The 23183-nt window shown below is 37.9% G+C and overlaps 1 protein-coding gene across 2 annotated transcripts in view; it reads left to right on the top strand.

Annotated features, from left to right (window-relative positions):
- Positions 1 to 23183, top strand: part of Mkln1 (muskelin 1) — a 111524-nt gene that overhangs the window by 31966 nt on the left and 56375 nt on the right. The window contains exons 5-9 of one of the 2 annotated variants that reach the window (XM_085840751.1): positions 621 to 730; positions 2395 to 2587; positions 19500 to 19577; positions 19883 to 19909; positions 21541 to 21606. In XM_085840751.1, coding sequence (XP_085696877.1) covers positions 621 to 730; positions 2395 to 2587; positions 19500 to 19577; positions 19883 to 19909; positions 21541 to 21606 — 474 coding nt within the window. The remainder of the gene's footprint in view (positions 1 to 620; positions 731 to 2394; positions 2588 to 19499; positions 19578 to 19882; positions 19910 to 21540; positions 21607 to 23183) is intronic. The other variant, XM_021164743.2, reaches the window with a different exon arrangement.

The raw sequence follows: 23183 nt of genomic DNA, 5'->3' as shown, positions 1-23183 counted from the left end.
CACAGAGAAAGGAGATTCAGGTGAGGAAATGCCTCCATGAGATCCAGCTGTAAGGCATTTTCTCAATTAGTGATCAAGTGCGGAGGGCCATTGTGGGTGGTGCCATCCCTGGGCTATTGTGGGTGGTGCCATCCCTGGGCTGGTAGGCTTGGCTTCTATAAGAGAGCAGGCTGAGCAAGCCAGGGGAAGCAAGCCAGTAAGTATCGTCCTTCAATGGCCTCTGCTCCTGCTTCCTGACCTGCTTGAGTTCCAGTTCTGACTTCCTTTGGTGATGAACTACAGTGTGGAAGTGTAAGCTGAATAAACCCTTTCCTCCCCAACTTGCTTCTTGGTCATGATGTTTGTGCAGGACTAGAAACCCTAAGACAAGCATGGTGGCACATGCCTTTAATCCCAGCACTCAGGAGGCAGAGGCAGGCAGATTTCTGAGTTCAAGGCCAGCCTGGTCTACAAAGTGAGTTCCAGGACAGCCAGGGCTATAAAGAGAAACCCTGTCTCAAAAAACCGAAAAAAAAAAAAAAAAAAAACCCTAAGACAAAATTCATATAGACTCAAACATTAGTGGCTTTGCTTTATTTGAATTATACTAATTTTCCCCTTCTTTTCACTTTTCCTCAAAGTTCCACTTTTGTCCTGGGGGCCCAGCTTTAACTTTAGCATCTGGTATGTTGAACTCAGTGGCATTGATGATCCTGATATCGTGCAGCCCTGTCTGAACTGGTACAGCAAGGTAGGACCATGCTTTAAAATTAGACCTTGATACCTATCGAGGGAGAAATGTGCCAATTTCTTTATTGTGACCAATTCAAAATGTTGATAATGGTAGAAACTGAATAATCAGTAACATTTAAACATTGTGGTCTGTCAGCTGCTCAGCAGTCTTAACTCATTCAAATTATTACTATTCTACAAGAAGTAACTATCAATCCTCATAGAAATGGAGCAGAGAGGTTTATGTGCTTGGGTCAGTCTTTGGGCTCAGGCAGCATGGCTCTATAGTTTGCTGTTATCTTATTATATTTACTTAGTCCTCAATTTTATTTTTAATATAAATTAATATGAATATTTTGAATACATTTTTAGTGGGTTACTTTTACAGCCTGATAGAAAATTTTATGTTTGACCGTGATTGAAATGCCTAAAGTCAGCATGCTAGGTAGATGCCACTCACACTACTAGAACTGCTGTTACATGCATTATAATAAGCCAGGTCCAAAGGTGGAAAAAAGTCAGATCGGGGCTATAGAGTTGCTTTGATTATTTGATGGGTTTACATATTGACAATTATATTGTATAAGGAATCTGATAACCTTGGATTACTTGAGAAGTGAGATAACTCTAAATTGGCTGTTTTTCAAGTTTTTGGGTGGTATATTTTTTATTCAGGGGTAATGTTTATCAGTAAATCTTTTTATTTGTCATACAGTGTTTTATGTAATTGGTTTTCTTAATTCTCATTGTAAAGTGATATGCTTAGAAAATTTGATGTAATTTCAGCACATAGTTTTAATTTTAGCTTGTTTGTTTTAAATTACTTTTCAGAGCTTATTTCTAGCATTCACCCTGTTAAAGTGTTTTATAAACTGAGTGCTGACTTTCAACTTCATGCTGTTTTTTATCTCAGTGTCTGCATTGGGCTGTTATTAGTCGCTGTCGTGGCAACTGTAAAATGTACATCCTTAAGGGGTTTTTTACATCGAATGTCTTTGTTGTTTTGTTTTTGAGACAGGGTTTCTCTGTGTAGCCTTGGCTGTCCTGGGACTTGCTCTATAGACCAGGCTGGCCTCAAACTCACAGAGATCTGCCTGCCTCTGCCTTCTAATTCCTGGGATTCAAGACGTTTGCCATCACTGCCTGGCAGCCGTTTGCTTCTCCTTCTCCTTCTCCTTCTCCTTCTCCTTCTCTTTCTCCTTCTCCTTCTCCTTCTCCTTCTCCTTCTCCTTCTCCTTCTCCTTCTCCTTCTCCTTCTCCTTCTCCTTCTCCTTCTGTAAAAGGCTTTTGAATTTTATCTTGTTTGTCTCCTTTGATAACATACTTATAACCTTGGGCTAATTATTACAGTAGCATTAAGCTTCAGTTTTACTACTTGACAGGTGAAAATAAAGGCAACTAATGAGCAAGATTAAATATAGCGCTTGGAGCGGGGCGTGGTGGGGCACGCCTTTAATCCCAGCACTTGAAAGGCAGAAGCAGGCAGATTTCTGAGTTTGAGGCCAGCCTGGTCTACAGAGTTTCAAGACAGCCAGGGCTATACAGAGAAACCTCCCCACCCACCCCCACCCCCTATATATACACACTCAATTTAGTTAGTTGGTTTTTAATTGTTAACTGTTTCCTACAGTGGCAGCTAAGCAGATCTCTTTTTTCCCACCTACTTTTCTTGTGTTCTAGTAGTACCGCGAACAGGAAGCCATTCGCCTTTGCCTAAAACACTTCAGACAACATAACTATACAGAGGCTTTTGAATCCCTGCAGAAGAAAACCAAGATTGCACTGGAACATCCAATGTTGACAGATATGCATGACAAATTGGTGTTAAAGGGTGACTTTGATGCTTGCGAGGAGTTGATTGAAAAAGCTGTAAATGGTAAGAAACTTAGAAACTTGTATTATTAGGGATATTTCAGTATTTACAGGAAACTTCCTAAAAGAATATATGCTGCCTATGTGCAGCTATTACTCTTTTATATTTTTCCTGTGCACTTACTTTATAAAGTTTGTCTAGTCCCTTGGAGTAGAGAATTATTTTATGTAAGATAGGTTTATAATATCACAGGAATCTAAAAAAAGATTAGAAACAGATTTGAACTCATCTTCGTATATTACATTGTCATTCTGGAAATCAAGCACTTAACTAACAATAAATCAGGTAAACAATTTTTGATACTACTGTTATCAAAAAATTCCTTTAAGTAATTTTTTTTCAATAGCCAATATTCATTTTTTAATACTGTGATTTGGATAGGAGGGGGTTGCATATTCAAAAAGTATTGGCAGATATAACAGACAAGGAAATTTGCACTAAAATGATTTTCTTTGTAGTGTGAACAGATACTGCAAAATCCTTGATTTTCTTGTAGAATTGCTGACTTCCTTAAATGGCCTGTAATTTGGCTTTCAACATGTGTATATAATATTATGAGATGCTTTGAATTTGAATATTTAAGTTCCCAGTTATCTGAATTAGAAAGAAGGCTCTGTTATTCCTTGGTGAGGGAGAAGAACAGTGGTTTTCATAGTGACCAATAACACTCAGTATAAAGCCTGTGGAGGGCTGGGGTATGGCTCATTCGTACAATACTTGCTTACTTTAAATTTCAGCATTGCATAAACTGGGCCTGACTCAGCACTGGAGAGACTAGAGGCAAGAGGGTCAGTAGTTCAATGTCACCCTGAGCTACATAGCATGTTCCAAGCTAGCCTGCGCTTAGTTTCTTATAACTAAAGAAACTAAAATTTGCACTTTTCTATTTTAGCCTATATACTTTACCCTAAAACCAGGTACTCCCATTGTTCAGTACAATGGCAAAGCTACCCCCAAGTCTTTTACACTGCTGACTTACTTACTTGATGATGACTCAAATTTACAAATAAGGAAGCCATAGTTTTGAAATTGACTATACCTCAGAGCACTGATAATTAATGTCATATCAAACCATTAAAGTGCCTCCAGTGAAAGTACGTAAATTCGTTTCAATTTCTAAGCGTGAGTTTACATATTTTTTTCTAATCTTAGGGAGAGAGAGGTTTATAGATAATTTTATAATTTTAAGTTGACTTGTTTTACATTTTTATCACTAAGACATCCGATTTTACTAGTTAGTGATATAAAGTAACAACCACTACCATGTGTAACTTCTTTTGATTATAAGGCAAATTAACGATAATTACATTTTTAAATTGATTTCAGTTGAATGCCCATTGTTAGAAAAAGCTGTTAAAAGCAAGTGCGACTCTCTTTATTATAGTTGCTTGCAATTCTGACTCTAGAGAGGGAGCCTGGTTTAGGGGAAGTGATAGTAACCAAAACTTAGTCCCATCATAGTCTGTGTTGCCAGGGCTGTCTCAGTTACCTAGGAACACTTAGTTAATAGTGATTCCTTCCAGGGCACTGCAGTTCGCTGCTGACCTCACTGATGATGAGTTGTTGAACAAATAAGGGAAGGAACACTAGAGATGTTTTTGGCTTCTCTTCCACTGAAAGCATGGAAGAGGCCAAGAAGTTTTTGCCCAGGGAGTAGGAAAGAAAGTAGGACATGGAAACATCTTTTATCAAGCTTCTTACAGTGGAGCCTTTAAAACCTTGTAGTGTATTTAATGTACTCAGTAGGATGATCTGCAAATGTGATCTGTGTTTTAAGGCGTCTTTTTTTTTAATTTTTTAAAAAATTTTATGTATGTGAGTACACAGTTGCTCTCTTCAGACACACCAGAAGAGGGCATCAGATCCCATTGCAGATGGTTGTGAGCCACCATGTGGTTGCTGGGATTTGAACTCAGGACCTCTGGAAGAACAGTCAGTGCTCTTAACCGCTGAGCCATCTCTCCAGCCCACGTCTTTTTTTTTCCTAACACCTAAAATTTTCATATGACAATAAGACTAAGCTTTATATATTTAAAAAAAAAAAAGACTGTGACACAGATTAAAAAAAAACATTCTTTTAGTGAATTGTTTACCTATGTCTGTGTTTTGAGACTTCTATCTGGAGACAAGCCATTTATTAAGAGATATATGAGGGATTTCAAAATATATTCTTTGAGTGTAGGAGAGACACAGACACAGTTTAGAGGTCGATTTATATATATAAAACGACACTATAAGCTATACATACTTGGAATGTATACTTCGATCTACATGTTGATGTATATGTGTGTCTACCTACATACCTGACCCCACCATCACTATACATAGTAGCAAACATTGATAGTCTGTGAATTTTCCTCAGTCCTTTTATAATCTAGTCCTCCTGCATTGCTTGTGTTTCATCCTTAGGCAACTGTTTCCTTTCTGTCACTATAGATGAGATTGCACTTGTTTAACTTCATGTAATCAGACCATACTCCTGGACTTCTTTGAGTTGGCTTGTTTGGAATTTCATCTAAGTTTGTTGAAACTCATTTTGTTATTGCTATGTCAGACAAGACACAGATGTACTAGTTTTCCTCTGTGTTCATCTGTTGATGGACACTTGGGCTAGTCACACTTGTGGGCTATTACTGTTGATATGAACATTTGTATATAAGTCTTTGTATGGAAATAGACTTTGACTTTTTTAGGTAGAGACTTAGGAATAGAACCACCAGGTGGCATATTGTATGTCTGCTTTAACTTTTAAACTCCCAGTTCTTCAGCGTTGCTGTTTTCTAGCCATACATAGTGCATAAAAGTTTCAGTTGTGTGACAATGACTAAGATAAAGTCATGAAACTGAGAAGGAGTAAGGAGGGCATGGGTGGAGTTGGAGGGAAGAGTGGTTGGTGGAAATGGTGTAAGTACAGTACTCATGTTTGGAATTCTAGTAAAACAAAATAATAAAATTGTCAAAAGCCAGTTGCTACACATAATTGCCCATTGATTGTAATGTCTGTCAATAATTGTAATATTAGCTATTATAATCTATGTCTATATTTTCTGCTTTCAATTTGTAGTAACTAATGCTTAGCATATTTTCATCTTTTTGTCTTCATAGGTGAAGCATTTGTTCTTATCTTCACCCATTCTTTTAGTGAATTGTTTACCTATGTCTGTGTTTTGAGACTTCTATCTGGAGACAAGCCATTTATTAAGAGATATGAGGGATTTCAAAATATATTCTTTGAGTGTAGGAGAGACACAGTTATAATGGGATAAGATTTAAAATGTCATAATGAAGCCCACTATTTTGTACAATTAACATACAAATAGAAAAGAAAATAAGAAAATATATTTTTCATAGGATCTGGTGGTACAGGCCTGTATTTAGTGGATGGAGATAGAAGTACAGTAACTCTGAGGGGTGGTCTAGGAACATCAGACGCTGTCCCCAAAGCAAGCAAACAAGACAAAAATAAAACATCCCAGACATATAAAACCATAATATATGCTATAGTCTGTGCTTTATTTTTTTCATCTTTTACTGCATCTTTTGAACATTGGAAGTTTTACCTGTGGTAAGAATTTTTCTACCTGTGTGCTTGTTAATATGCTCTTGATGTTAGAGCTGAACATTTCTTGTTTAAAGATCAGAGCTCTTGGTTTTCTTGCAAGAGTTTTATAGTTAAGATTTGATTCGGAGTTAATTTTTGTGTACGGTACCAGGTAGGAATCTAATAATTTCTGGTTTGACAGTGCAGTGTGTTTCGCCAATATCACACTATCTTCATTACTCAGCATCATAGTACGTATTCAAATGAGTAATGAGTAAGTAGTGTAAGTCTTCAAGCATTGTTCTGTTTCAAAACTATTTTGACTATTCTGCATGGTCTGACTTTTCTTGTGAATTTTAGAATTTTAGAAGCATGTGGCATTGGTTGTAAGTGCCTAAAAAAATATCTAATAGGGTTTTGTTTTGTATATAATACAGTCATGGATCAACTTGGCAAGAATTGAAATTATCAGTGCTTTATTTAAAACGTGGTTTGTACTTTCTGTTTTTCCAGTTCTTTTAACATTTATTTTATTGTCTTTAGTTCTTAGTAGCTGGGTCTTGGATATAATCTGTGTATTGTTTGTCCCATAGTATTGTAGGGATAATCTCTGTGTACTGTGTGGAAGAATTATCTGTCAATTAAAAGCTGGTGGCCTATTAGCAAATCTCAGGAAGTAGAAGGTGGAAGTTCTGGTAGAGAGATAGGAACTCTGGGAGATAGTCAGTCATGGGAAGACTCACCCTGGACTCAAGGATGTATGAAACTGAGGAGAGGTAACCAGCCATATGGCAGACAGAGAATAGTTTAAGTGGGTTAAATGAGTTACCAGCTAATGAGAACAAGCTTAGCTTATGGCCTAGGCACTTTTTAATAAATAATGAGCCTCCAAGTAGTTACTTGGGAACTGGGGCACGAGAAGAAAAGACCACAGTTACAAAGTATTTTATATTCCTATTACAAATAGTACTTTAAAATTTTAAGTTCTAATTGGTAATTGCTAGTATATATGAATGAAGCAGGTATTTTTATGTTAGTTTTCTACTTTGCAGTCTTGCTAAACTCACTTCTTTTGGTATCCTGAGATATTCGGTGGAGAATAGAGTCTTGTCGTACTGTTAGAAGACCCTTTTCATGTTTTCATCCAGTCATGATATTTTTAAGTTTTTCTTACTGTATTAGTTCGGTATTTTCCATAGTATATTGAATCGTGTGGAGACAGTAGATATCTTTGCTTTGTAAAGCAGTCATTCAGTATCGTGCTAGTTATACTTTTTATAGACAACCTTTCATGAGCTTGAGGAAATGTAGTTATAATCTTTATCAGGAATAGTAGATACTGCATTTTATCAAGCATATTTCCTGTGTCTTTTGAGGTGGTGAAAGGATCTGCCCGTATCAACTTCTCACACCATAAATCACATTAATTTTCATTTTTAAATTCATCTCTGCAATACTATGAAAATGCCTGTTTGGTACTCATTTTAGATCTTGTTATATTTGATTTATAAAATTGTATTGAGTGTTCTTATGCATAGTTGAATAGTTTGGATACTGGCCTACAATTTTGTCATAATATGTATGTTTTGTGTTGGTATTTCTGGCCTTCACAGAAAGAATGAGGTAAGAATTAGTTCCGTTTCATTTCCTGAAGAAAATTTATATAAATTGTATATAAATTAATAATACCATAGTGAACTTTTAAAGGATGAATGGTGAAAAGTGGGCCTGAAGTTCATTTTGAGATTTCTAAACTTCAAACTTATTATGCTAATAAATAAAAGGCTGCTTACATTTTATATTCTTGAGTGAGTATTGGTAGTTTATGCCTTTTGAATAATATGCACAATATGCACACCTCATTTAAGTTGGTGAATTTATCAGTATAAAATTATTCATAGTTTTAAAAAAATTTCCCTTTGAATCTTTATGTTGTATTACTTATGGTTTCTTCTCCTTACTTTGTTCTCCTCTTTTTGCTCTTTTTTTCTTTCTTTCTTCATTCCCTGAGACTGGGTGGGTCTTTTTATGAAGCCTGGACTGGCCTGTAACAAGCTTTATACTCTAGGCTGGCCTTGAATTTGTGCCAGTCCACCTGCTGGATTCCTAGGGTTGGAATTCCAATTATACAATACCAGACACCCTCCTTTTTTTCTAGTTTATTACTATGAATGTTGAAGTCACAAGCTTGCTTCTTTCCTTCCAACCCTTTTCCTTTTCTCTTTATGTTTTGGTTTTGAGCTAAACATAAACCATATATATATGGTTGAGGACATAATGGTAGTGTATGTTTTGGTATAGTTTGTATTCTCTAAAGCAAATCCTTTTATCATCACCTCAGAAAATACAGGGGAAACATTTGCTGAATGCAGCATCTGTTCTTGATAGGGTATGGCAGACTAGAGATAGAAGTTAGCCCGAAAAATATCCACAGGAACCTATGGATTAACATCCTATATAGTGTTCTTACATGTTATGTTTTTTTTTCTTTTTTAATATCCAACATAATATTTTTATTGATTATTTGGGATTTTTACATAATATATCCCATTCCATTTACTTCCCAGTTCTCCTAGGTCCACCTCCCAACCCATGACACCCCTCCCCCCTCCCCTTTAGAATAAAAAGAAAGATAGATAAAAATACCAAGTCTATTTTGGTTGCTCGTATTTTCACTGGAGCATGGTCAGACTCCCAGTGGCCAGCCCCTTAAAATTTTAACCCTGAATCCTTCCCCACCCCTACCAGAAACCATCAACTGTGAAGGACTAACTTCAGCATCCCTATCACAATGGTTAGGAATTCTCTAAAATAGCTTCCTCTCTAGACTGTTTCTTTTGGAGAGGTGAGAGAGGCAGTGATGAGGTTGTTCCAGAAGACATCTATGTCTCTCAGTCTCAGCTGTGAGTCTGCAGTCATCACTGCCACTGCAGAAGAGGCTTCCTGCCTTTCACAGTCAGCAGCAGCACAAACCATGGACTTCACATGGTTTCTGGTGATGCATGGACCACGGACATCCCCATGGCCTCCAGTGGCAGTACAGACCACAGACATCCACATGGCCCATGACCTATGGTCACAGAACAGACCACAGACACCATCATGTCCCTCGCTGGCAGCACAGGCCACAGGCATCAACATGGCTTCAGGTGGCAGCAGAGACCAAGGGCATCCATGTGGCCTTCGGTGGTAACACAGACCACAGTCATCAACAGAGCTCAATAATGCCATGTGCTTTGTCTGAGGCCATGTTCCTGCATTGCTTCCATACCCTTCATCGCCCGGTCTGCTTTTTGCCATTCTCTGCGTGAGAGGCTCTGCTCCTTCCAGTTGCACATGTCCACTTTTTAAAAGCATCTTCCTATAGGATCTACCATTTTTGTCAGTTGTTCAAGGGTTCTGTGGCCTCTGCAGAGTCCTCCTCTGCCACCGAGTCTCCTCTCAGAGCCTCCATGGTCTCCAAAGCTCCTTAGAGCTGCTCAGCAATCTCTCAGAGGGTGCCAGGGGCCACCACCATTTCCATCACAGCTGTGCATCAGATTTCATCTTCAACAGCGATGACATGCTCTCAGATCGCTGGGAGTGCTCCTAGTAGATGGAGTAGATAATGGGGTGGACCCCCTCAAAGCACTTGATCTTGGCCAAGTTGGCCAGCTGCTGCTAGTGATTCATGGTGCAGGTGCAGCACCCATGTTCAGAGCTGTGCAGCACCCCAGATTTAAAAAGCTTACATACAGAGTCTGCTTAAATATCTCAGTCAGGTATAGTTGAGACTCAAGGTGTAGTTCATCCTGTAACACACTTTTACCAATTTTGCAGATGATCTGATGCCCTTTTCTGGCCCTTATGGGCCAGAAATACGCACATAATAGATGGCAGGCAAACAAAACACCTTTCTCTCTTGAACCCAGGCAAGTGTGAAGGAAAATGCAACACAAACTCACTTCAGAGACAATGATAACTCCATTTCTGGGTGCAACAACTAAAGCCTAATCTTGTTAAGCCTTATTAAAATCTGATTCCTCTGATGTCGAATCCTTGGGGCTTCGCTATGATACCAGGATCTCTAGCAGCTACATCTTACCCCTCTCTGTCCACATGTTATGTTTGATGTGTCATTTTGGAGGGCCTTGCATCACATTCCCAGATTGCTAAGAAATTGTATTAACAAACAAATACTGCATTTTACTACTTTTTCTACCTTTTGTGATAATGAGTTTTTCCTGATGTAACCCTTTAATGTAGGAAATCAGTTACCTTTTTTTTTTTTTTAATTTTAAGCTGACTTTTTATATCTCAGATGTACTTACCATTGTCATCATGTATTTCCTTGGGTCTATCACAGATTTAGATTGGTTAATGTTTACCTTGAATCCTTCTCCATGGGTTTATTAGTGAGAAGGTTGCATAGTGTTTCCTTTATACTTCTCTTAGATCTAGTATTCCTATTTCAACTAGTGAACTCAGAAGTTAATGTCTTCTTTCTGTGTTAAGATATGAATTCTTTCTTGCTTATTTACCTGGAAGAGCTTTTAGAGTTAGGTATTCTATTTTGGAAGGGCCTGATGGGAGCGCTTTCCCTAACTGTTCGATGTCTATGAACAGTGCAGGACTCCTCTTGGTTGTTTGCTTCAGCTCCAATCAGTTATAATTTTTTTTTTAACAATTGTCTATTGACATGTAAAAACTTAAGTCAGGGAGATTAAGGAATATTTAATATCTTTTTAACTGTTTAATGTTTGCAAGGTTTCCTGGGATTTTGTTGTTGTTGTATATTGGTTAGTTATTATGCATTGCTATTCTTTAAACCCTTCATACAGTTACAAGCAGTTTATTTGGCTTATTAGTTGTTTAGGATTAACTCCTGCTTTGCTTATCTTTTCTGTTGTTTTCTACACTCTATTTACTGTTACCTCTTTTTCTCTTTCTCTTTGAGATTTTCTCCTCCCATCCCCGAGCGCGCGCACGCGTGCGTGTGTGTGGTGTGTGTGTGTGTGTGTGTGTGTTTTGTTTTGCTTCTCATTTTGAGACAGGGTGTAGCTGGCCTAGAACTTGCTATGTAGACAAGGCTGGTTTTGAAGTCACAGAGTTCTTCCTCACTCTGTCTCTTGAGTGGTGGAATTAAAGGCATGCACCACTATGCCTAGCCTATATCTAGCCTTTATACCTTTTTAAAAATAACAACTTTAGATGCCAAGCTAATTATCAGATTTTTTAAAAAAATTACAAATGGATTAAGGATCTAAAATCAGATCTACATATGTTGTTGTCTGGTTTAGTATTTTCATTATGAAATGAAATGGCTTTTAATAGTTTTAGAGTTTTAGATTTCCAGGATCATTGAGTTTTCTGGTTATTGGCTTTGTTCTGACCTCTAGTGGAGTTGCATAGCTGTCAGGTACATGTCCTTCCAAACATAGACTTGCTCATGGCCAGATGTGTTGAGCTTTTATCCACTTCGTGCTTGACCAGCCTGTGGACTTAGCAGTTGTTGGGCTCAGTGCTCTGTATATAGCCATAAGTCAGGTTTGCTAATCCCATTGCATAAACCGTTATCAGTAGCGTCTGTTTGATACAGTTACTGTGAAGAATGTAAGTTTAGATTGCATGTCTCTTTATGGTTCTCATATTCTTCCTATATTTTGTTGCCATGTTTTTAGTTACACATCATAATTTTTTTTTCTGAGACAGGGTCTTTCTATGTAGCCCTAGCTGTTCTGGAACTCACTCAGAAATCCACCTGCCTCTGCCTCCCAAGTGCTGGGATTAAAGACGTGAGCCACCACTGCCCAGCTAATTTTTTAAAACTTTAATTAAGTTTTACTATGAGTTGCTTACCCACTTTTACATAGTATTTGCAAAATGTATCTTTTTCAGTGTCTTAAAGACAGTATTATGTATCTTAAGCATAGTTTCTGTAGCCCATTCTGCTCTGTAGTTGAGGATAACTTGGAACTTGGGATCCTCTTGCTGGGATCCTTTTGAGTGCTGGGATTCTAGATGGTTGTTAACATGCCCAGTTTTGTGTGGTGCTGGAGATGGAAACCAGGGCTCTGTGCATGCTGGGCAAGCACTTGTTGAGTTATAGTCTTAAATTTCAACTTTTCTGTATCTTGTTTTAAAGAAGTAACTCTTACAGATGTTACTTATTTTTTATTGTTATTAATTTTTTTTCCAGACAGGGTTTCTCTGTGTAGACCTGGAGAACACAGAAATTCACCTGCCTCTGCCTCCCAAGTGCTGGGAATAAAGGTGTGCGCCACCACGCCCAGCTGTTACTAATTTTTGTGTGTATGGTTCATGTGCAAAGGCCAGGTGAGGATGATGGTGCCTTCCTTTAGCATTTTCTTTCTTGTTTCTTGAGACAAGGTCACTCGCTGACCCTGTCTGTAGGCCGGCCGGCTCACCAGCCTCTCCTGGATCGCCCTGTTTGGCCCCTGCAGTAGGGCTCTAGGCACCCACAGTGCAGTAGAGCCAGATTTCCATGTTACTTTGTAGGTTTTGTCGTGCTCTTTATTTTTTCTTTGTGCTTGTCATCTCTTGACCTTTAATATTTTCAGTTTTCCCTTTGTTTACTTGGCTTTAATGTCATCTGCATTATATTTCTGATAGAAATTGTGACAAGTATACAGTTAACAAAATTGGTAACACCTTTTTTTGTCTTCTAATACAAGGATTATGAATGTGGTTTCAGCTCTATTTACTGATACCCTCACTTTCATTTATGATGGCATACTTGAGGTCCTGCAGAGATTGCTTCATTTTATACAGGGTTCCTGAGTTTTCCCTCATTTTTACTGATCTGATTTATTGTCTCTTTGATCTTAGATCTAAGGTTTTATCTCCTTTGACTTAAAGCACATCTTTTAGAAATTTTAATAATAATGAAGGCAAGTCTTTATTGTTTATCTGAATCATTTGTCTCTTAAAGATGGGTATTTTTGTTGGATATAGAATTTTTTGGCTGGCAGTTATTCTTTTAAACACATTTTGAATATTACTCCACTGTTAACTGGCTTCCACTATTATTTGTTGAGAAAAGTGTGTTATTTTTCTACCTGTTTCTTTGAAAGAAATCTGTAGTTTTTCGTGGGTAGTTTTTCTTGGGTTGCTGGGTTGTTCTTTAGCTTCTTTTGTGGCGTTGTCTTTAGTTACATTGCTGAACTCAGCAGCCTGTTAAACACCGTGATTTGTCTTACTCTTCATTTCATTTTCTTAGTTATCCTATTAAAGTTGACGTTTCTGTTTAATTTTTCATGCTTCTTTGAATTCTTTATCCCATTTCAGTCATATCATTACCAGCATCTCCTCTTACACTTTGATCTTCACTTCTTTAATGTCTCAGTTTTGTTCTTTTCATCAACCTTGACAATTCCTGCTTGATGTCTTCGGGTGTCATCTTTTCTGGCGGTTTAGCATGTCTCTGCTGCTCGGCAGTCAGTGTCTGTTTGGTGCTAAGGTCTTGTGCCATGACTTGCTTACTTTCTTACATTCATGGTTTGTATTTAGGTCTCTCCCTCTGTTGCATTGCATCCTCTTGCCTTTCCATATCTTAGCATGAGTCTTGTTTTGTTTCTTACTGATCCGGTTGATTGTCACTAATCTTCACATGTGCCGGGCGTGGTGGCACAGCCTGTGACCCCAGCACTCAGGAGGCAGAGAACAAAACAACAACAAGAACAGGTTTCCCATGGCTAATTTAAAGGAGCTTCTGATGAGTCAGGCACTAGAGCTGTTGTTGGGATTAGCAAGTTGTTTCCTTAGTGTTTAGCTTGGGGTTTTGTTTATTCCCAGCAGTGCCCAATATTGCAAAAGCTCCCTTCTCTTTCCACATAACCATCAGTCTGCTTCCTGAAACATGGCTTCTTCCCTAAATTCCTACTCACCTAGGCCTTCAGGCCTTGGTTTTTGCCATAAGAATTCTCTTTGCTGTTTACTTTCCTTTCCATTATTTACTTCAAACTCGTTCTTCAAGGCAAGTTCTTTTCAGATAGCTTCTTTTATTCCTTCCCTGGTATTCTCTCCTCCTTTTAACTCTTACTTGATTAAGTGCCATATTTCTCACTTGGTGCAGAAAAAAAACCTATAGTTTTCTTCCAAATATAATTCCAAGCTTACTACATTGTCATCACCATCATCAACTTTATCATCTTCGACATTATTTTTTCTGCCAAAGCCACTGCTGCTGCCACCACATATGTCTGAAATTTTACAGTGGACCTTGTATTTTTTAAGTTCTTTATATGAACTTTGTAACAGTTATACCTGCTTTCTAGGGTATATGCACTATTGCCACTGTCTCTGTTAAATGAAAGAGAATGATTAATTTGTAAGACAGCATCACTAGTCAGTGACAGAGCTAAGATTTGGGGTCCCATAGTCTGGTACCAATATCTATTTAACAACTATGCTTTCCTGCTATAAATTTTTACTCGTTCAGTCAGCGAGTTAAGTTAGTTTCAGAATATAACCCAAAGTGGGGAATTATTTAGACTCTCAGTTTCAAGACGTTTTATTTTACAGTCCTTGTCTATGTTGATTCTGGGTCTCTAATGATGCAGAATATCATGGTGGTGGGAACCTGTGGTAAAAGCTACTTACTTCCTGGCTTGACAGGAAGGAGAAAGAGAAGAATTGGGGTCAGGGACTGGGTGTAACTTTGGGGATACTTCTAGTGGTCTACTTCCTCTGACTAGACCCCCACTTGCTACAATTTCTATCTCCTCTGTTGTTTTTGTTAGGGTTTCTTAGTGCTGTGATGAAATACCACTGAAAGCAGTTTGGGAAGTTCATTAGTGTGGTTCTCTAGAGGAACTGAGTTTATAGAATAAATCCTCCCCTTCTCTCTGTGTCTGTCTTTCTGTCTGTTTCTCTATACACTATATACACACGCACACTGTGTACGATGAGTGTGTGAATGTATATATACACACATATTACAAGGACTGTAAACTAAAACATCTTGAAACTGAAAGCCAAAATAATTCCCAACTTTAGGTTATACTTTGATAACAGCTACAGATACACACACACATACACATATGTAGAGAGAGAGATTTATTAGAATTGTTTTCAGACTGTGGTCCAACTAATCCAACAGTGGCTGCCCACAAAGTCCAAGAATCTAGTAGTTGTTCAGTGCACAAGGCTGCATGTCTTAGCTAAGACATAGATGCCAGCATTTCAAAGAAGCAGGCTCTAATGCCAGAGAAGGAGTGGACTTGCTAGTGTGAGTGAGAATAGGGAGGGAGGGGGGGTGTTGGGGGGCACTCCTTCTTTCATGCTCTTTATCTAGGCTGCCAACAGAAGGTATGGTCCAGATTAAAGATGGTTCTTCCCACCTCAGAAGATCTGGAGTAAAGGTTTATCTTCCCACCTGAAAAACCCAGATTAGAAGAGAGCCTTGCCACTTCATTTCTTAATCAAGAAAAAGATACCTCGTGGCTGTGCCTGGTCCCTTGGGTTTTAGTTAATTTCAGATGTAGTCAAGTTAACAACCAAGAATGGCCATCACAGAGAGGAAAGGGTTTATTTCCTGTTACACTTCCAGGTAACAGTCAATCATCAGAGGAAATCAGGGCAGGGACTCAAAGCAGGAGTCTGGAGGCAGGAGCTAAAGGAGAAGGACAAGTAGGAGGAATGCTATCTCCTGGCTTGCTCCCTCAAACTTGCCCAGACTTTTTTATGGCACCCAGGACCAGTAGCCTGGGGTGGCACCACCCACAATGGGCTAGGTCATCCCATATCAATTATTAATTAAGAAAGTGTACTATAAGCCCACCTTAGGAGGCATTGTCTCAGTTGAGAGTCCCCTCTCCCAAATGACATGAAGCTAGCACATCCCCTACTAGGATCACCAAACTCAAGATGAAGAGACTTGTAAATACTTTAAGTGACCGAAAGGATTGTGCACTTGTGCACTCACACACACACTCTCTCTGTATATGTATTATGTATACACACACACACACATACATACACATACACACACAGATATATCATGCTAGCGACTTACATGCTTCTTTGAATGTAATCTGTTTGGATGAGTAATTAAATTTGGGCAGTGGCACTACAGTGATGTTCTGTTCATTGGTAAGGTTTATTTTTTTTTGTCTTTTTGTTTTTGTTTTTGTTTTTAAAAAGCTTCCTGAGTCTCCTTTTTAGTCTTGTAGTTTTAAGGGGTTTCTGCTATTAAAGAAAAGAAAAAAAGAATAATGCATGCCCAGTGAAGATTTTACTGTGTGTTTATTTAGTATAGTCATAATCACAGAAGAACAGGAGAGGTACTGAAGCTGAAGACGTAAGCTAAATAGTTTGAAAATTATTAGCAACTTAGTGTACTTTCCTCTGAATGGCATTTTTAATTTCTTTAGGATATTTTTCTTTTTTGGGACTTCTGATTTCCTGTTTTAGATTTTTGTCAGAAATAAACTTCCTAAACTATTAGTAACTGTTTGCCTTTCTCCTTAAAGTGATGTATATTTTTAATAAACATTTTTAATTTCTCTTTGAAAATTTTTCTCTAGCCTGAAAAGGTAGATCAGCTGCTGAGTGCTCGCCAGGCATGCTCGAAACCCTGAGTCTTATCGAAGCTCCACATAGTGAGGATAGGCACGTGTGATCTCTGCTCTTCTCAGGCAGGAGGAGCAGAAGTTCAGGTCATACTCAGCTGAATTGTGAGTTTGAAGACAGACTGGGATACATGAAATTTTCTTTAAAAAGGAGGATGAAAGGAGAAAGGGGATCAGGAGAAGGAATATATGCTAATTTTTACATATTACATCAAATGGGAAAAGGCAGCTATACCTTTAATCCCGGCTCTCAGGAGGTAGAGGCAGGTGGATCTCTGTGAGTTCTAGGGTAGCCTCCTTTACATACTGAGTTCCAGGCCAGCCAAGGTGAGATCTTGTCTCAAAAAGCAAACAGAAAAGTGAAATTCATTCTTTTTCTGTTATAATTTTCCTGATTTCTTTGTTTGTGTTTTCTGTTTATATTTACCTCATCATTATGGCAAGTTTTACCCAGTGAGCCAGCTCCCTGGGCTACTCTACTTCTTTGTGAATAATTTTATAGTCTTTTTAAATTTGAAAGTCATTTTAAAGCTTTTATATATCCCTAAATAAATAAAACTAGATAAAATTTATTATTTTGACAATATAATATGTTTACATTTGGTTTTGTTTTTTGTTGTTTTGTTTCTCTGTCCTGTTACTACAATGAACAAGAGCACAGCTCATTGTATCTGGAAGCGGGGAAAGGTTCCCAGATGTTTTGATGAAGAAGGCTTTGTTCAGGAAGGCTGAGTAAAACGAGGTTCCGTGTGGTTACGGTAAAGGGCTGTAGTAGAAACACTCACTGAGTCAGCTGTGCTTGCTGCATGCCCTTCTCCTTCCATCGCCATGAAGTACAAGTGCCAGCTTCTCAGAGTGCCAGGAGTTGGAGGGGACACGGGACCTGGATGACATGTAGTCCAGGAAGCCTGGACGTTACCACGTTGCCCAGGCTGGCCTCATTCTAAAGGCAGCACTGTGCTTCCGCCTTCAAAGTACAAGGATTATAGGCAGGAGCCGTGACATTAAGTTTGGGTGCTGATGTATAAAGGAACTTTGTTTTCCCACCAAGTTTATAAGGTTCCAAAGGCAAGGAAAGACAGACATTCAATGATTGTGTAGGGTTGGCTACAACAGCTTCATGATTAACCCAGAAAAGGAAGCTATTAGGGTGGTTGTTTAAGTTCCAGGTATGCAAGTTATGGAAAAGAGACATTGTATTATGTTTTTGGTCAAGTCTCTGTTTTCAGTGTCGGAGGAAAATCCTCATTGAGATAGAAATCAGGGTCAAAGGTCAGGTTCATGAGGGAGCAAGTGCTCTCAGTTAAGTTATGTGGATGGATGGAAAAGGAGACTGTGACCCAACAAGAAGCCCAGAGTGAGGTGGCTTTCCTGCTTGGTTGGTTCACTGATGTAGTTTCTTTATCTTCCTCTGCTCTGTCTTTATTACAGAGTTGACTCTTTCCCTAGGTCTATAAATAGGTTTAGTAGTTGTGTACATTATTTTTGCATGTGTATATGAAAATGTGTCCAGAGTAATTGAAGTCCCTTTTTTCTTGGCTAATGTCTGTTTAGAAGCATGAAGCATTGCTTACACGTCCTCTAGAATATTCCTTCTGTTTCCTTATCTAGAATTGGGTTCTAGATAGCATTTATAAACTTTCAACAGAAACGAGTGGAGGGGGTGATAATCATTTGGAGTAGAGTAGATGTGGGGGGAAGCGCAATCTCCGTTTCAAGACAGTAGCTAGTGTAGTAACTCCTCCAGGACGAAGATGAAAAGTATACTGAGGAAGGATTCAGAAGAAGAGCAAAGTGGAATCTGAGTCATCGCCCCACCCACTATTTACGATATTTGTGAGTTTGATGAATCTCCTTAATTCTCTAAATTAAGATGGCACTTCTCCATCTTAAAATAGGGCGGTGCAGTCCTTACGGTTGTTCTTAGGATTAAATGAACTAAGACACAGCAGATTTATAACATTTGGCAGCATCAGTAAATGCAGTCCCATTGCTACTAGCAGTACCTTTATCTCTTCGTCAGTTGGTGCCTAAAGAAAACTGGAATTTGCATTTTAACATGTTTTTTCTTTCTCTGAGATTGTACTATAAAGTACCTACACCAAAGCTGTTGGCATTTGTGTTTCCTTACTTGTTTTTTTTTCTTTTCTTTTGGTATTCTGGTAACAAATGTATGGGCTCTTAAGTACTTTTAATGGGAAGACACTGGAATTAAAAAATCGATTATTACAAGAGGCTAAAGACTTTAAAAGTAATAAATCAAAGAGAGAATGGTGATGAGAAATCGCCAGGGGAAATATTCTTCCAGGCTTTCATTGTTCTTCCTTTTCTCCATTTGTATTTACATTGATGACAGAAATTATTTTAAAGGTATTTTTAAGGTTGTGTTTCGATGAAATAAGCAGGTATTCAGATTATTTATGAATTATTTTCTGCTGCATCTGGTTTCTACCTTCAGTTGTCCTTACTTTCCCTCTTGCAAGGCATTTGTTGAAGTCACATACTTAACCATTGAGTGCATGAGTAACTTTACTGCAGCTAATGCACTCATCCCAGGAACACCAATTTAATATGGGCTGCTGCTGATGCGTTTTGTTCCTGTTGTTATGTCAACTAATAATTTACTATTTATATTTGGGTAGCATACTAGGAGGATCTATACACACACACACATATATATACATATACATATATATATACATATATATATACACACACATACATATACGTATATATGTGTGTATGTGTATTTTATATATATATAAAATAAAATAAAACAAATTCTTATTTTTTATGCTTGCAGATGGCTTGTTCAATCAGTATATCAGTCAACAGGAGTATAAGCCACGGTGGAGTCAGATTATTCCTAAGAGCACCAAAGGTGAGCTGCATTGCCTGCTTATTCTGTTTCTTCTTTATAGTCTGTTTTCATTAGATGGTCTAAACTTGCTCTTTCTCTGTTAATGAAAGCACATGTTATTTAACTAGATGGCAGAATGGATTATTATACATAATTTTTTTCTCCTGAGGCTAGCAGTTGAACTCTGATCTTGTTCGTGTTTGGTAGACACTGTCCCTGATGAGCGACAGTCCTAGCCCTAGGTTACTGTATCTAAACTTGTCTTTTAAGGTCTTGTTTAATCACTATGACAAAACATGGAGCAGTTCTATTTGTTCTTCCCACAGAATGCTGTTCCAAACTGCTGTGTAGAGGTATGTAACATGAGAGCACACTGCTGTCACTATATACGCTCCTGGAAACCTAACTTCCACAAAATATCTAAACACAATAGACCGTTTGAGAATAAAAGGGACAAATGATTAACTTTATACACAGATAATAATAAGGTTGACTTTATAATTCTAATTAAATTATGCACAGTACAGTTGCATCTTAGAGGCACTGGAGTATTTGAATGCCTTAGTGATTGCTTTCATGCTTTCTTCTGGGAGACGCAGATCCTTAGGGCCTTCATGTCTAGTAGGGACTGGTTTGTTTGTTTGTTTATTTTGTTTTTCAAACTCAGAATCTGATTCAGACTTGAGTCTTCTTCATTAGCCCCTTATTTTTATATGGTGGGATTCTTGTCACTGTATTGTATATTGTGTTGACTTTTGTCAGGTAGAAGCAATGTTTTATTGCATAAGTTTACATTAAAGAAAGATGGTTCAGGAGGTGTTCATTTGGTTCTTGTGATCTTCATATGTTTCCAAGCCTTTCTCTTCCCTTGTGAGAAACCTTTTATAGCTTTAATCATTAATATACACTGAAATTTCCTCTTGAAGTATGTTATGTGAACATACTTATATTTTTATAGTCCTATGTAAGGTGATTTTATTTAGACACATATTTGCAAACAGATTAAATATGTAAAACACTAATACTAAAAATTAATTTCTTTGTATTTTTTTAAATTTACTTTTGAAAGAAATCAGACTGGCTGGAGGAGAGAAGAGGGCAAGGCCTCAGTAATAATGAACGGCCTAGCTGTGACAAAGGAGAAAGAATTGTTGAGTACAGAGTAGATGAAAGATTTTGGCTTTGTTCCGGTTTCTGTATACAATCATATGTTTCATAGTAATATTTTGGTCAATAATGATGATCCCAGGAGCTTTTAATTGAGCTGAAAAATTCCTATCTAGTGTAAGTACTGAGCCTTTCTGTAATTATGTATTTTGAAAAATGCAGACATTGTAATTGCCTAAAGTTAATACTTAGTGTAGTAAAATGTTTTGCCATATGGCTAGGTATAAAATAGGCAATCCATGTAGGTTTGTGTAAATATACTGATATATACACAAAAACAGAATTCACCTAACAGTGCATTTCTCATAAAGTATTCCTTATCATTAAGTAGCTTAAAACTGTATAAAAGTTGACGTTTCAATTATTTTATAGTGTTCCTGTGTAATTAGTACAGAGTTAGATGATGTCAATTTACATACAAAAACCGGGGAAGTGTATTTGCCAAACTACTTTATTTCAACTAATGGGAGATTTATTTAGAAAACTTTAGGCCTTCTGGTTTATATCAGGTGTGATATTAGCATCCTGTAACCTTAGAGCCAAGAGTGTAGCAACCCTGTGGGTGAGTCCTGCTCATTATTTGTGGGGACCTGTTTTTGATCTTAAGCACATGTGCAGACACACTGTATCCTAGAATCCTGTAACTGTTTGAGTATTTGAAACAAAAGTATTTTTTCCTTTATGAATTCTTTTACTTATTTTTAATATTTTGAAGGAGTCCATGTGGAATGCTTGTAACTGCCCTTTAGAGTAGAGTTACTCCTCTAGAATTCAAGGTTTTATTATTTCTTTATAGAAAATATATTTTCTTCTCCAGGTGATGGAGAAGATAACAGACCAGGAATGAGAGGGGGCCATCAAATGGTCATTGACGTCCAGACAGGTGAGTCCTGTTAGCAGCAGTCCATCGTCATCTTAAAGCTGCATGCCATATGTGTCAGTGCCTACATTTAAGATCGTTTATAAGAGCGGACACTTCTCTTCCCATTTATGACAAGGTTAAATATTATTCACTAAACTGAGTAGCAAAGACAACAAGCACTGATTGCTTGTCTAAAACTTGACAGTGAGCGAGGAGGCTGCTGTGCTAATGAAGTTAGATACCCTAAGAGCAACTTGGCCTTCCTGTAGTTACAGTGTATAAACCTTTACTCTATATAATGCCGGGAGTTGCTCAAACAGCATTTTACCTTTTTTCTAAGAGTATTTATAGCATTTTGTCACTTTGTTGTGCTGCCTTAGTACTTGAGCAAAAATATTGTAGATTCATATTATTTTGTGAATAGTTAGAAAAATGCAGTTTGGAAACTAAGTCTGACTATTTTCAAAAACTGTTAGTACTAAGACTGAATACTTCACTTTACACTTTGTTAACTATATAGTAACTTTAGAATTTGAGAATACTGTTAGAGCCTTTGGAAAACTTTTCTTTCAAGGTGTAGGATCTTGCTTCCTAATCTGTGCCCCTTCTCGCAAATACTCGCCTGACCTACATAAGTAGGCTTGAATAGCATGCAGCCTCTTAAGCGCTCGTTTTCCTGTGTCAGAGTAACAAGCTTGCCTAGGTTTGTTATTAAAGAGGCAAATTTATATATAGACTGTTTTCTTGTTATTAACACACTAAGAGAAATTGTGTGGAAAAGCCCCTTAAATTTCCTCAGCAAAATGCACTTTGTTCCAGTTTGGCGACCTTGACACTTAAAGCTGACCTTCAACAGGCAGAAGCTCCAGAGAGCTTATTACTCTGCAGTCTGTGGGAAAGAGACCATACATGACAGGGAATGTGCACATATGAGAAAAAGATAATTTAAAAATAGGTTATGGAATTTGAAGGTGGAAAAGAAAGATTCGACTGATAGCAAATGTCAGGTCAGAACTTAGTTTTACAATGTCACTGAAGATTACATTTAGCAGAGGTTCTTCTTGGGAAGCTCAGAAGATGAAGGCGTGGACCTCTTTCCTACCATAATCTGTTTTATGCACTAGAGACAAAATTGTAGCAGTTTCTAAGTGGGCCAGGATCATACCATCATTCCTGTTTGAGTAACTATAGAAATTGTGTTTTTAGCAAGTATAATAGGAATGATTATTACAGTCATGTGATTTAATCTTGTGTGTTACATAAACATATTGTGTGTGCTCATGCTCGTGTGTGCATTTATGCATGTGTATGTAGAGACAGGTTGACAATGGATGTCACCATCTGCTGTCCATTCTGCTTCTTGAGATAGTCTCTATTTTTTTTTTTATGGTTTAAGAGCTTTATTATAGAAATGCAGGGGAGGGAGGGAGGGAGGGAGGGAGGGAGGGAGGGAGAGAGAGAGAGAGAGAGAGAGAGAGAGAGGGAGGAGGCTAGAGAGAAAGGGAAAGAGAAGAGGAAAGAAGACAAAAGATAAAGGGAAGAGAAGAGTGAGAGAAGTGAGAGGTGAAGGAACAAAGCAGTAAGAGAGTAATGGAGAG

The sequence above is a fragment of the Mus caroli genome, unplaced genomic scaffold (genome assembly GCF_978045245.1).
Source record: "Mus caroli unplaced genomic scaffold, Mus_caroli_1 scaffold_7, whole genome shotgun sequence".
Taxonomy (NCBI): domain Eukaryota; kingdom Metazoa; phylum Chordata; class Mammalia; order Rodentia; family Muridae; genus Mus; species Mus caroli.
Note: the sequence above shows the minus strand (reverse complement) of the source record. Positions and strands in the feature narration are given on the sequence as shown.